This window comes from Prosopis cineraria, unplaced genomic scaffold, assembly GCF_029017545.1.
Source record: "Prosopis cineraria cultivar Desert tree isolate PC_DT_omini unplaced genomic scaffold, ASM2901754v1 PC4, whole genome shotgun sequence".
NCBI classification, from domain to species: domain Eukaryota; kingdom Viridiplantae; phylum Streptophyta; class Magnoliopsida; order Fabales; family Fabaceae; genus Prosopis; species Prosopis cineraria.
In genome coordinates this window covers 6,710,516-6,725,283 of record NW_026555335.1, presented here as the reverse complement: position 1 = coordinate 6,725,283, position 14,768 = coordinate 6,710,516, and the positions used below count along the sequence as shown (strand labels likewise).

Here is a 14,768-nt window from a genome sequence, read left to right as displayed (position 1 = left end):
ATTTTAAATGTTTATTTTTTATTTATTAAAAAATTATAAAAGATTTGCCCGGTCACCAACTTGAATAGCTCACATTTAATTTGAATGATTTAAATTTAATATTAATTTTTTATAATTTTTTTAAAGTAACTATCCAAATATATTTTAAATGGTGCATATTTAATATTAAATTTAGATCATTTAGGATTGCCCAGATTTGTAATTAGATTTGATAAATTTTTATAAATTAACTATCTAAACATATTTTAACGTCTGGTGTAAATTTAATATTAAAATTATAAAAAAATTTAATATTAAATTTAGACCATTATATTAAATATGAATTAAATTAAATTACTAGACATATTTACAATTAAAGTCCAAATGATTTTGATTTGACTCCAAAGGTCAAGAGCATCATTTGCAATTAAATTCTTTATTGACATGACCCAAATACCCCTCACATTTTCTTCCCTCCTTCATTGCTCTTCCTTCTTTGCAAACCCTAATTTCCACTGTAATAACCTCCGTCATTAACTACAATTAACTCTACTATCTACTAACTTTCAACTTTAAGAATCAACCATGACTTTACCATTAATAATAGTAATAAAAAATAATTTTGATACTAGAACCCCAAAGATGTTTGTGAAATAAATATAACACTTTTCAAAAATTAAAATACTTAAAAATTTGCGAAAACCTGAAAATGTCAACATTGAAAAAGGAATAAAAAAGGACAGAACAATCATTTTATAAAAACTAAACCAGTTTGCCACGGTTAAGAGTACCTTTGCCGCAGCCAGCTGCATGCTAACAAACTCATCATGCCTTAATTTTCACTATTCATAAGTAACGAATAATATATCTAATTTTTTTGGCAGAGTGGAGGTCATTTTAGATTATATATGATACACATCAAATATTTCTATTTTTTGAAACATAAGAATCAAAATAAGAATTAAGATAGATAATATGGATGAACACAATTCTTCGGCCGAACAAAATTTCAAAAAAGAAAAAGAAAAAGCCCTGCCTCATCTTTGGGCGGACAAACAATCTTCCATCATCTGAAAAATACCTATAAAATCATTCAGAAAAGCCCTATGATTAATATATTTTGCATTTCAAAATGGGGTTAAGAGAATATCACATACTAAATCTACTCCAAATTTGAAGATCGACAAGACTTCAAATCCCAAAACATAATAAGCATATCTTCAGAGACAACGAGCTTTTCATTGAATTAATAAATTGGAAGTGCAAATAAAAATTGGAAACGAAATGCCTGCACTGTAACTCGTGGTCTAGTTTTCTTCCTTGGCAGTATGCACAATATATATACTTCATCAAAAGGAAGTTATTAACTCCAGGTTGGATTGGGTCAAGCGACTTCAGAGAATGAAGAACACCTTTCTAGAATCTCAATCGGCAATCTGGTTCATAGCCAGCAGATGAATTTGAAGATTATAACAAAAAAAAACCCAGACAGCAACTAAACTATGTCCTTTTACTGGTCAATTCTTCAATTGTTTGATTTCATCACTCACGGCATGTAGTGCATTATGCCTCGATAAAGATTCCCTGTGCCACAGATATTTCAGTTTCTATAGTATCTGAAATTCCCAGTTGAACCATTCACCTATATACAATGCAGAGCAATGTCCATACCTTTTATGCACATAATCAGTCGGAGAGTAGTAAATATATGTACGCGTACAATTAAACTCTGTCTAACAGAGAAATATATGCCACATTTTGATGCGAAAAGTATGATCATTCATCCCTCATGGCACACATGTTACATTCTGTACCCTTGTATTTTCAGCAAATAGTAACACTAAGGACAGAAATGTGTAGGCACGTAAAAAGAGCAAACATCATGTAGATTGGGAAGACAACTTGATATTAAGGATGCAATGGGGAAAGAAACCAAATATAGAAATAGCCAGCATGCCAAATTAAGGCTATCTTATGAGCTTCTCTCCCTCTAGTTATTTCAGATTGACCCATTTTAATGTCCTGACAGGCGTTAAATGACATGACACATTAATAAAGATAGCAAAATGTTCTTAAAGCTCCACTTCTGTCATGCATACTTGACTTTATTATTTATAATCTTTTATGAAGGAAGCCAGAGGGAGTATGAAACTATGAACTATTCCCCCTTCTCATCAAACTGATAGCAACGAAATTGAATCTGAATATGGCGTCCAATGGAGTTCGTCTCTAATTACAACCAATCATATCTCTGTTACCAGCAAAAGTAACCATGTAATATAGATATACTAATATTTACATTCACTAAAAATGAATACTTCAACATTTCAATCTCGAACTATAATTTGCTTAAGAAGCTGAACAACCTAAACAATAACACCAAAAAGACATGACTACATCCCAATCTCCATTTATTTGTAACTGAATCTTTCACCATTGTCTTGTTACTCAATTAAAAGGTAGGACTATAACAAAAAAAAAAAATTCCAAGCTGATATATCAGCTTAAGACAAAGTGAACAACCAAAAAACCCTAACTAACCGACATGTCCTAAAGATGCCAACAGGAATCCACATGAATTCAGTCAGTCAACTTGCTCATTTAATGTTAACTTGACAGGCCATGTGAATGCATAAAAGTCATATACTATTTCAAAGTCAAACATGGAAAGGAGCATGTACACAGAAGGAGTGAACTACCACTTACAATGCTATCACGCTTCCAACAAAAATTTGCATGTTTTCTTATTGTGGCCAAGTCCCTTGCAATTACTGCATTGCAGCTGACGTTTAATTATGTCTACTGATTCAGCCTGCTTCATCTTTGGCCGACCTGGAGGTCGCTTGGTTGGTGGAGGGGTTACAATTACTGCTGTACTTGAATCATAGTCTGGTCTGTCTACACTTGGTACAGGATGAATAGATTCTGCATATGTTAACCGGTAATTCTCAACAGAGAAGTATCTGGAACAATAATCATATGGGCTTCTACCAATGCACTCAATGACAGCAACAGCATGACAGCAAGGCAACCCAGAAATTTGCCATCTCTTGCAGGTACAATCCCAACGGTCAACATCAACAATCTCTACATATTCTCCACGGACCTCAAATGTACTACCCTGTAAGAGCAACACCTGAAATGACCGTGCAACTGAAGATTCAGTTTGAAGAATTCCCTCCTTGGATGGGGTCAATTTTGTCACCCATTGATTGGACTCCACACGACGTGTGTAAATTGCTTCCATCATCTTTCCTCGCAATACATCAACCATTTGAGTAATTGGCAATTCATGCGCCTCTGACACCCAACTGTAGAATTGATGTCCAAAATTGGATGTTAGATGATCATACCTAGCTCCAGCAAAAAATGCATTTGCCCAGTTCTCTGGTTCACTTTGCATGACCCAGCTGTAGGCTTCAGGAGAAATACCTTTAATGTTCTCAATACTATGGTCAAAAACCTCCATTTTGGGTGCATAAGCAGCAGCATAAAGATCATTAACCATGAAGCGTCTTGCCTCATGAGAGAACTGACCTTTCAAGTCCTTGTTCAGTTTTTCAGCCAGGTGACGTAAACAATAACTGTGGTAGCATTTTTCAAATATTTCAGCCAGTGATTTTTTTAAACCCTTCTCATAATCAGCAACAAATGTCATTTGCTCAGATATTGATAGCGCTGATTTTAACTCCTGCAGAAACCAATGCCAGTTGTCCTCAGTCTCTGCATCTACAACAGCAAAGGCTACAGGAAAGATGCCATCATTCCCATCTGCAGCTGTTGCAGACAATAAATCCCCTTGGTACTTTGAGTTTAAAGGAGTGCTATCAAGAAAAAGGAGAGGACGACAACCTTGCCGGAAACCACATATTGAGGCATGAAATGATATGAAGAGACGATGAAAGCTTGAGTCCTCTTTAGTTGTAAACGTTGCAAAACTCCCAGGATTAGTCTCTTTTATTTTCTCACAGAAAAATGGTAGCTGAGTATATGCCTCTTTATAGGAGCCTTGTAGCTGCTCTCTAGCAATCTCTTTTGCACGCCATGCTTGAGAATAATTTAACTGAATCCCATACTCACGCTTTATGTCATCTGCAATATCCTTTGGCTTATAGTTAGGGGAGATTTTTAATTTCTCTTTTATGATACTTCCCACCCAACCCCTAGTTGCCCGATACCCAGCTTTCAAAGCAGCCCCCTCACAAGTATGTTTTGTGTTCATTTTCTTGATGCAAATCAATTGGGTAGTGGTCAGCCTTGATGCATAGATCCTCCAAGGGCAACCTTGAGATTTACATTTTACAGTGACACGATGACTGTCATTTTTTTTATATCTGTAGGCAAACCCATGGGCAATAGAGTATTTATGCAATGCTTCTCGGAATTCACTAAAACTATTAAACCTTTGATCCACACCAGTGATGGTATTTTCCCACTGCTGAACAGCTTTTTGATGCTTGTCATCCAAGGCACAGGCTGGAATACAAGATAAAGGAACACCATCATTCACGTCCAGCTCAATTTGCTCAATGTCATGGACAGTATCAACTGGAACATCAACAGGGGCAGCAACAGGAACGGCTTCTGATACTGTAGCCCTTCCTAACCTGCACTGACAAGTATTTTATAAGATTTTTTTTAAACAGCATACAAGAACAGGTATGACCCCAGAATACCTATATCTGTTCACCTGGAAAAAGCGAGAAAAAATGTATTCCAACAAATTACAATCTATGAACTCATAACCTGGATGTGATTTTTGCAACTTCGGACAAAATAGATCTACAGAATTATTTATGACAGGTGGAAACAAAAGGAGAGATGGACAACCAAGAATTGTGAATAACTACCTACTACGAGGCATATTAGATGTATTCTGAGCTTCTGCTTCCTCTGATATAATGAACACATCAACTGAGGCAGAATCACCCAGGAAATTGATCATGCGTTGCAAGTCCTTGTCTTTTGATACAGTAATAAGAGTTTTCTTGTTGCCAGGAAGGAAGTACTTGATAATCATTGTATCTACATTGAAGTTGAACGTTTCTGCTACCTCAGACTTGAAATCACTCAATTGCGTAGTTGAATCAATGTCTATTGCGTAGGCCTCACCCCCATTGTATGACAATGATCCATCCCTATTCGTCACAAACTCACCTCCTGATTGACATATAGCTATAACTTTTTTTGTAGCCATGGCCTAGTTGCAAAAAAAGAACACCACTAGCAAGACAAACTTATTTCTCAATGCTTAATTTCATAGGCAACAAACCCTGAAGTTGTCTGCATTCGACATTTTGAACCTCCAACAGCAAATGCCCGTGGGAAAACAAAAGAGGACCTGCATTCACTGCCCTGAATCCCCAATCATTACACATTAACACAGTATAGAAAAGAAATAAACCATTTAGATGCAAGACTCACATAAACCATTTTATGATTGCTGATAGAATTCCGTGTTTAAAAATCAATTTCTTTCCACCAAAATAACACAGGGACGCAACAAAAAATCTATCATCCTGATAAAGGCCAAAACAAAAGTTTCCCTCGGACGTTCCAAAGAACTTTCAAACGTGCGTACAATCATTACAAAACAGGAAACTAACCCTAATCAACTGGAGCGGAAAGGAACAGAACGAAGATACTTACCGGAAAGCCAGGCAGATGCAAACCCCTTAGACGATCTTCCTTCTTCTGCTCGGTCTCCCACGACGCTAAAGTTGGAGACTTTTCTGCTCTTCCCAGCCGAACCAATCGGAGAGAGCGAGAGGCACTAGCGCATGCCCAAATCGGCAAGAAGGGGCGGATTGAAACTGGACGTACGACTCTTACGTCGTCGTAGTAGCCGTCTCAGGAGGCTATTATGGATACTGTGTTTGGAGCCGTTGATCTGTCATACATCTGTTTAGACTTGACTTTTTAACGGTCTTAGATTCATTTACACGTTGACGAATGGGCCCCAAGGCGCTTGTATAGATGTACAAACGTCGCTAGTCAAAGCAACGTGTTTCTCGCCTCTCTCACCCCATGGAGGCGCTGGTTTGTCTCATTTAGCAACAAATAATGATCCCATCCACTTCCTCTCGAGGAGAGAAGATTATTTTACCATATTTATAAATTATATTATTAAATTTTTATTATAAACTTTTTTATTTCTATTAAATATAACTGAGAAAAAATATAATGTTACAATATATATATATATAACAGAGGTAAAGCTAAAAATTTAAACATAATCAATAAATTTTAAATTTTTTCTGGACTCCCATTAAACATGTTAACAATAATTTATAAATAAGATCAAAAATATCATTTTTCATTTTGGTTTGCTTTATTGTTTTTTTTATCAAATATATACTTGATAATTATTTAACTGTTCTAAAAAATTAGTTGAAACATTAATATTTTTTTTCAAATGTCAATCTTTTAATTATATTCTCATTAAATACCTCATATAAATAAATATACTAATAATGGCAATTAAAATTCTAGTTAATATTTTTTCAAAAGGAACCATAAATAAAATAGGTGTATAATTAAAAATATATATAAATTACCCGATAATTATCCGATACTTAATGCCCATTGTTATGATTCGAAGTCGAATCTTAAGCAAGAACACGACTCATTCTATCTTGGATTATAAATCCAACGTTTGTTCTGGTCCAACCTTTACCTGATTTTATATTAAGGCTTAGTTAATTCATTTCGAATTCGGCTATTTTCTTTTTCTTTTTATAGATGTGTAAACGAAATTTTGACCAAACATAAGGCAATTCATATTTAATCAAATAGATAGCATATATTCAATAAAACTGGCCCATTATACTGTCAGTTCACTAGCACTACTGAAGACTACGTAGAAGGAAGGATTGGCGGAAATAAAATTCATTTGGACACAGATGAAGGTACAAGTTTGATCAACAGAAGCCCATAAATGTTCTGTAAACCTGATACACATTTTGTGGCTGTTTCATTGTGTTCTTTTTCTTCAAGCTTCAGATTGTGACATCGCTAATTCAAGTCAAGGGACCCTAGTGGCGTGAATCATTGTCGGTGTCCTCACTAAACATGATATCAATTCTCCGAAAAAAACTTTTAAGATATCATCATTATCATCATCATGACAGCATATCATACAGTCACAGTAAACATCTGCTGCTTTTGTCAAAAGCAGACTTTTATTTACTATTTTCCTTTCTCTTCACTTGCATTCTCTCTCTCATGAAGACGACCCATTAAAATGTGAGCAGTAGTTTGAGTAGGAATCATGAGCAAGGTTCTGCACAAGAAAAAGAAGCATGAATAATAGACCAGATCAAACCCCAGATAGTAGTAACCTCGTGTGTTATTTGGATGACTCGAGGTTGGTGATCCAAATACCTGCTCTTGCGAGCGGAAATACATGAACGGTGTGTAGTTTAGAAAGTTTGACACCCTAGATGTATATATATCAGCATATCTGAAATCAAAATAAATAAAGTTAAGCAGCTCAGTTCTAAAGAAAAGCAAAAAATGTTCCTGAGTTTTGTCAAAGCCATGTGCACAGTGATGTACGAGGGATTAAGAGGCATCTTAGGGAAGCACATACTTCTCAATTTGTCTCATCAAATGGCTTTTGTCCCACAGACCGGCACGTGACAGGAAGCCCCACCTAATAATATAGATAGATACCGGAAGTTACGCCATAGTTTGTTTAAGGATATCCACTGAAAGGTAACCAGAAGCCACCCAAGGGAAAAAAAAAAATAAGTGTTGGACAGGGTGATGAACTAAGATCTTTCATCTTTGCTTTATAAGAATGAAGGACGTTATTCAAATGCTGGATGCATCGATTTATCTCAGAAATCTTTCAAATTCTAAAAAAAAAAAAAAAATTGGTTGGAATAAATAATTCTGAGCTTACCTTATATTGAAGAGCTCCCCATCTGCCTCCAGCATTGGAGCAATTTTATCATCCAATCTTTGCATAACAATAAGTAATTTTTGCATGCTTTCAGTGAGGTCTTCATCATCCAAACCAGTTGCAGCAAGTGTCTTCAAGTACGGTACAGAGAAAAAATTATACTGCCACCCTTTGAATAGCATTTCCATTTTCAATTTTGGCCACGAAGTAACAATGCAATGGCCTTTGCAAACATTTTTTTTTTTAAAGAAAAAAGAACCAGACTTGCGTGCATTCAATGACTAAATTGAGAACTCTACAATTAGATTAGGTTACACTTCAGATCAGGTGCACAATGTTTTGGAGTAATTTTCAAGAGAGGAGTAATAATAAGAATTCCAACAAACAAACAAGTCTGTTAACATTGTAAGAACAAAGCTCAATTATTTACTGATGCATAAGACATAAGAGTAATGGCCCATTCAATTTCAGTTAATAGATTTAGATTCAGAGTGTTAAACTAAAGTAAACTGAACGAGGCAACAGAACAATTGCAGCATCAAAGACAAACTGCTAAAGATGCAAACATAAAATGCGAAGGAAAATTCTTTAAAGCCTTCTGCTTTAACCCTTTCAGCAACAGCAAATAAAAAGAAGAATATATACATATATACTCCCTTTGGTACTTTTATAAGTCACATTCTATAAAGTTTTCTTGGTCCTTTATACAAGTTACTTTCTCTTGTTTTTTGTAACATTTAATGTAAAATTCCAGAAGTATCCTCTAGCAAATTTTAAAAAGAAATGCAACATTTCAATTTCCAAGAAAACTCTTCTTACACATCAAATCACGCTTTTTTAAATCTAAAGACAAAATTGGAAAGTGATTTATTTTTAAGACAATTTTATTATTCAAACTAACTCACCTTGATTTTGATCAATTAGTTAGAAGTGATTTACAAAAAAGATCTGAGGGAGTATATAGGATCCAACTTACTTGAGCAGGACGCGAATGATCTCGCCTTTGCAGAGCTAGCCGAAGTTGGTTAAAGAGATCCCCTACAATCTCCTTCTGATTTATAAGCTCCACCAACCTAGTTCGATGACTCTGGCTTTGAATCAGTGCACTATACTGCAGTTTTAGCATTTTTGTAAAGCACAAGCCACAAGGTCATCTCATGGTTGGAAACCAATAAAGGCACAACAACAATGAAGTCTGACATATCAGGGAATACTTTCATAAATATTTCCCGTGTCAAGTATAGATCATGCAGCAAATGCATATGCATTCTGACATCAAATTCAAAAAGTTATCATATCATTTTACCCAAGTCCAACAGCACAGACCTGGACTCTGGAGGGCATAGTTCTGCTTAACTAATTCAGAAAGATCGTGTCAAACAAAAATTGAATGTACTAACCTCTTCTTCCAGCTCTCGACAAATTAACGCTGTTCTCCAACGTAAATGGACTTTGGATTGACTAACATCCGTGTAAATGTGGTCACCAACATACAATATCTCATCGCCATGGATATCTAAAGAATTTTCAACCATCTGTGCACTTCCCCCTGAGTATAAACCCCCTACAGAAGATGGTCATGTTAAAGAATAAATTGTAAGAGACTTTCTCCTTCAAATTAGTCATTTTCAGATTAACAAGGGGGCAAACAAGTTTACAATCTATAACTCATCCCTCCCTCACCTTTTTCTACAAGGAAGGAGCTAGCAGTAGGCTCAAATGTTTATGAGGAAAAGTAAATTATAAGACGTGTAAAACAATAAATGCATAGCTTTGACCTTTAAGATCAAGGAGCAGAATAATAATTACCAGTTTTTGCCTTAAAGCATGGACGCATAAGACCCTCGCCAGTCACCACTTCATACATGGGGTGTGACATTTGAAAGAATTCTGGTTTCCTTGCCGAGACAATTACCTATCCATAAATAAAACACATTTATAATGCAAGACCAATTCCAAAATGCGTGAGGTTGCTGGTTTAAGGCAACATGACACATAAGATGCTGGCTATTTTCATTCCTCGATTACAAAAGGGCATCCCCCCCTCCCCACCCCAAAAAAATTTAAGTCTCTCCAAGCATAAATACAGTACTTACAATGTCAAATAGGTCTCGCCAACCCATATCATTGGGAAGGAATCTATTAAAGGAATGCCGCATCATTTTGTCTGTATAAAGATAGTCTGAGTTGGTTATAAGCAGAAGCTTTTTCCCAGCCTGTTTCATGAAGATACCTACGTAAGAAGTCAAAGAATATCATGTGCTATTTCTGAAAACAAATCACAGGCCACACCTCCTTCTGATCCAAAAGTGCCAAAGGTAATTCAGGATCAGGCTCCACAAACTGTTCAGGCTTAGACATAATTTCACTCTACACCAAAAAAAATAAATAAATAAATAATCATATAATCAGTTCGTACCGATACACTATAACATTTAAAGTTAAACTAGATTCAGATATGAACTTCACCTTGAGACGACCTTCTACGTGTGCCCTGAACAGAGCTTTTCCAACAGCCTGAAAGCCATGCCAATATTAAAAAAAGAACATCTATAAGCAAACACACTGTTCAAAAAACCAATTACCTTGTAAAGACCTTTATAATCAAGTGGACCAAGATCTGGTGAAATAACCCCACCATCCAATCTGTCAACCATCTGAAAAGGAGCATATCTTATCAATGAAGGTTAATCCCAATCAGACACAGAACCTCTCAAGTTGGCAGAAAAACAAAGGTGCTAACGCTAAAAACAAAGTAGCATTAGAGGGAAGCATTATGGCTTTAGGGAAATTCATTTAAAGTCCAAACTCTAACTTGATTATTTTACCTCTTGCAAAAATAAAACTCTTGGAAAACTATATAAAAATGACATCTGGTACAGGAGACTGGCTGTTTTCATGACTTCCAATTTATCCCATTACGGCTCATAAAACATGGTAGCAATCCTCAAATGTAAAGATAGCAATATAACTCATTTCACATCACTGTAATCAAAAGATGATGCAAAAGCTAAGATCTAACCCGAAATGCAAAATAAGCATCACAGCAGAATATATCTTGTCACAAAGTTTAGCTGTTGTCAACAGTAGTTCCTCGATACCTGCAGGTAGGCCACAGCTTCAGAGACAGAGAAAAATGTATTGAGAAACTCCCATCGGTTCTGCTTCAGGTCCACCAGTTCTCTCCCATACATCTCACTTCCATGCATATAAAATTAAGAAGCACTACAGAAGCTATTACTCCAGTTTGTGATAAAGAGTATTCACTAAGTTATCGAAACATAAATATACATCTAGCTGCAAAGAGGTTCTAACACAAAACAGTCTGAGGCAACAACAGCAAATAATCCATGTTCAGGTGTATAATGATGCACAAATCTAGGCTTATTTCAGAGGATGGAACACTGTACTTGACAGAAACCTAAGGTATGATACCTTAGAACATTCTTGTGGCAGTTGAACTTACCACAACATTATATCAACATTCATCATTCATGAATAGCTCATGCTTAACAACATTCAAGAAAATCTAGAATGCACTCTGACAGGTTGCCTGAATTTATGTATTGTATAAAACAAGCGTGTTAAGTTAGCAAGGAGTCCTCTAGCAAGGTTTTGCATGATCAAGATCAAAGGGGTCAATGCATACCTCAAGGCTCTATTAGATAACATTTTGGTCCCGTGCATAGCTCTCTTAATGTAACCAAATCGATCAGCCTTAACCAGGTTACCTTTCTCCTTGTCAATTACAAGACCTCTAATAACCTGAGCAATTTATTGTGCATAGCTCACTTAGAAAGATAAGACATGATCCCGATTCAATCAAATTGCATAATTTCTTAAATGCCTTAAGCTTGCAAGGGATAACACATTACCAGGTCCGGATCAAATGCAAGTCCATCAACAGGGAAACCCATATTCTTAAGGTTTTCCATACAGTAATCATAAGCCCGTCCTTCCCAGGCCTGTAAAGTATATCCACATCAGAAATTTCCACAGATCTGAATAATAAGAAAAGCCTACAGTTTCCAGCAACAGAAAACAATAAAATATCCTCGTTAAAACTCATTCCACAATCTGAACTCCGGTGCTGAGGATTTAAACACACAAGAATACGGGCTTTCAGCAGAGTAGGGGCTAAAGAACTACAAACCTTTGCAGATGCTACACAAGCTGTAAAATGAAAAGTAAAAGTCAAACAAAGAACACACATTCACATAAACAAGACTATTTTAATAGTTCATCAGCATCACCCAATGCAAAATCTCCAAGATCTTGCAGCTGCTTGTTTATAAGTACGTAGAATATACAAAAGAGATCATATTTGTAGCATAGAAGTTAAGATTTCAATATTTTACACCAGCTATTTAATCATTCAAAACTCAACTTTATAATTACCATGACATTATAATGCATCAAGGTGTAGTCCATATCATATCCAATGGCACTAATTGACCGTAGATTCAATGTGCGGCTACAAAATATTCCACGAGCTGAACTTCTAGATGATGAAGGGCTCTGCAAGAGGACATGAGACCTCGTTATTGATCTTCACATAGTCAATAGAAACATATCAACATGGTGAAAAGCCAAACAAAAGAGAGAAAAAGAAATCAAGAGAAGAAACGGAGAAAAGCAGTGTAGCAGATTCAGAAAATGACTGGACGAAGTAAATGGCTAGAAAGGGAGAAAAGGTACAAATAACTAGAATAAAAAAATGCATCATAGTACACATTAATTAATGAGAAAATCTGAAAAACTTACTCTTGAATGCAATTTCCCTAATCCATCTGTCTAAAGTTCATATCTCACATAATTGTGTGTTTGCCAGGAGGTTTATATCGATGTGGTGTCATGACAAATATAATAGTATTCATCTATTATAAAATTTAAAGAAAAACACGAAAAAGTTAAAAACATGAACCTCACTTCAACATTCTACAATCTTATTTTAACGCACATTCATGCACATCTGCATGTAATCGCCAACAGCTTCTTCTTCTTCTTCTTTTTCCGGCGGGGTGGGGGATGATGAAATCAATGCAGGATTGAGCATATAGTGACAAAATTAACAAAAATATTCATGGCTCGTTCGTCAATTAATTTCGTAGATAATAGAGAAGCAGACAACTGATTATATCGGGCCCACAAAAAATAAATAGCAATGAAGCAAGTAAGCAAATAGAGTAAGCTTGCTGCACCGGAATACCCAAGTCTCTCAGCAATCCTTCCGCTTCTTTAGCCTCTGTTCTGGCAACTTCCTCGATTGGACCTTCCAACGTGGCATGGCCATCACTTCCTACATGAGAAACTTAACATTAATTTAGATTCCCGACGACAATAATCAGTCGGTATGACCAAAGGTACAAAGAGATACATTGCAAACAGATTCAATAAGATCATACTCATCCAAGCTAGTACAACTAGGTATATAAAGAAATAAAGAGCAGTGCAGTAGCATGACCGTTTTAAGGAGGTAACATACGAAATTATTTATATACAGGAGAAATGTTAAAATAGGTCCACCACACTACAGCGGAATAAGAACGTGCAGTTTTATTCGTGTCCAAAGGGTTATAAATTGAATGAGAAGACTGAGGGGCAATGTTATGCGTTCCTCCTCCACACCACTACAGCAAAATATAAGCGAAATCTCAAAAAGAAGCTGCTTGCAACTGAACAAGAAAGAAGAAAGTAGCTTCAGAAACACCCTTCAATCAAGCTTTTCAAAAAAAAACAGCACACCCAAAAGCTTAAAAAAGGTGAAAGAGTGAAAATGACAGATTACAAAGGGAAATTGAACGGCAAAAGGGCGGGAGACAAGCAGGGAAGGTAAAGTTTGGGATCGCACCAAAAGCCTCAAGATGCTCGAACTTGACGTTCAAATCCCCTTTAGTGCTCTGTCCAAGATAGTCCACGTCATACTTGTGCGACGGCGTCACCGAGAAAACATCGCCGTCGACTGACTTGGAGTCCAAGCTGCAGCGGCAAACGGGGAAAGCTCTTCCAGCTTTCATACTTGTACTGATAACGAAATTGGGTCCGATTAAAGCTGCTTTTGAGATCCAGCTGGGAGTGGCCATTGCCGAAGAGGTCTCTCTGCACGAAAAGAAACAGCCTAAAGCCTCCGCATACATCTTTGCTGCCGGTGGTTCTGATCGATGACAATGCTGGTGCAGGTCAAGCAGCTTGAAAACAAATCACTCAAGAAAGAATCTTTGTAGCTAAGACTTAAAAGTGAAGGAGACTACTTTTGATATGTGGATAGAAAATCTATACTATTGCGCTGTCATTTTCGGGTGCTGACGCTGGCACCCGGTTAATATCTCGTAATCTTAGTAGATTTAACGATTGGGTCAAAAATATTGGATACTCAAGAGTCGTGAAGCCGTGTTTTTTCCTGTTCAGTCTTGGATGAAAGATATTTTGTATAGTGGTGAAACCTAGAGCATCAGTACAGGTACTTGGGTATAATATACGTACAGAGATTAACTTGATGGAAAACTGGCGCAATGCAAAACCCTCAATATCGCATCTTCAATCTTTTACAAACACTTCTTCATCCTCCCCAACCAGAATTTTGTTTTCTAGCAGACTCATGTGCTACTAGAATTGATTCTCCTCCTAGTTCTTGATCATCCCCTGCCGTATCTGTCTATCATTGTTTGGTTTTGTTTGAATTCGCCCTTTGTATCATGCCACAACAAATCACGTGGTCAGAAGTCAGAACTTGATATTTATGAAATCTTTAGGGAAAACATTCGGAAAACATATATGGAAAACTTGACGATCTTTTTCGTTATTTTTATTTTTATATCATACAGTGTATTATTTCTACTCTCCAAATCAAAGGCAATTGACACGGTTCATTGTCGTAGACCCA

General features: G+C 36.3%; 2 protein-coding genes across 8 annotated transcripts; both read right to left on the bottom strand.

Annotated features, from left to right (window-relative positions):
• Positions 1 to 1,084: 1,084 nt before the first annotated feature.
• LOC129309081 (uncharacterized) lies at positions 1,085 to 5,997 on the bottom strand. Of its 7 annotated transcripts, none has more exons than XM_054950436.1 (5): positions 5,629 to 5,997; positions 5,252 to 5,334; positions 4,830 to 5,179; positions 2,686 to 4,586; positions 1,085 to 1,621 (listed from the first exon to the last, which is right to left on the bottom strand). In XM_054950436.1, the coding sequence occupies exons 2-4, from the start codon at positions 5,324 to 5,326 to the stop codon at positions 2,693 to 2,695; spliced, it is 2,319 nt and encodes a 772-aa protein (XP_054806411.1). In that variant the 5' UTR covers positions 5,327 to 5,334; positions 5,629 to 5,997; the 3' UTR covers positions 1,085 to 1,621; positions 2,686 to 2,692. The 7 variants fall into 7 exon arrangements, with proteins under 7 accessions (XP_054806411.1, XP_054806409.1, XP_054806410.1 ...); XM_054950434.1 differs by having other exon boundaries at positions 1,085 to 1,563; positions 5,629 to 5,996; XM_054950435.1 differs by having other exon boundaries at positions 1,085 to 1,563; positions 5,252 to 5,329; positions 5,629 to 5,996.
• Positions 5,998 to 6,761: 764 nt separating this feature from the next.
• On the bottom strand, positions 6,762 to 14,290 carry LOC129309419 (uncharacterized). Its single transcript, XM_054950996.1, has 17 exons — positions 13,737 to 14,290; positions 13,087 to 13,184; positions 12,284 to 12,403; positions 11,761 to 11,850; positions 11,535 to 11,650; positions 10,987 to 11,083; positions 10,471 to 10,542; positions 10,355 to 10,402; positions 10,178 to 10,255; positions 9,982 to 10,101; positions 9,695 to 9,800; positions 9,286 to 9,449; positions 8,862 to 8,996; positions 7,886 to 8,016; positions 7,571 to 7,633; positions 7,363 to 7,441; positions 6,762 to 7,261 (listed from the first exon to the last, which is right to left on the bottom strand). The coding sequence occupies exons 1-17, from the start codon at positions 14,020 to 14,022 to the stop codon at positions 7,202 to 7,204; spliced, it is 1,863 nt and encodes a 620-aa protein (XP_054806971.1). The 5' UTR covers positions 14,023 to 14,290; the 3' UTR covers positions 6,762 to 7,201.
• Between the last annotated feature and the right edge of the window lie 478 nt (positions 14,291 to 14,768).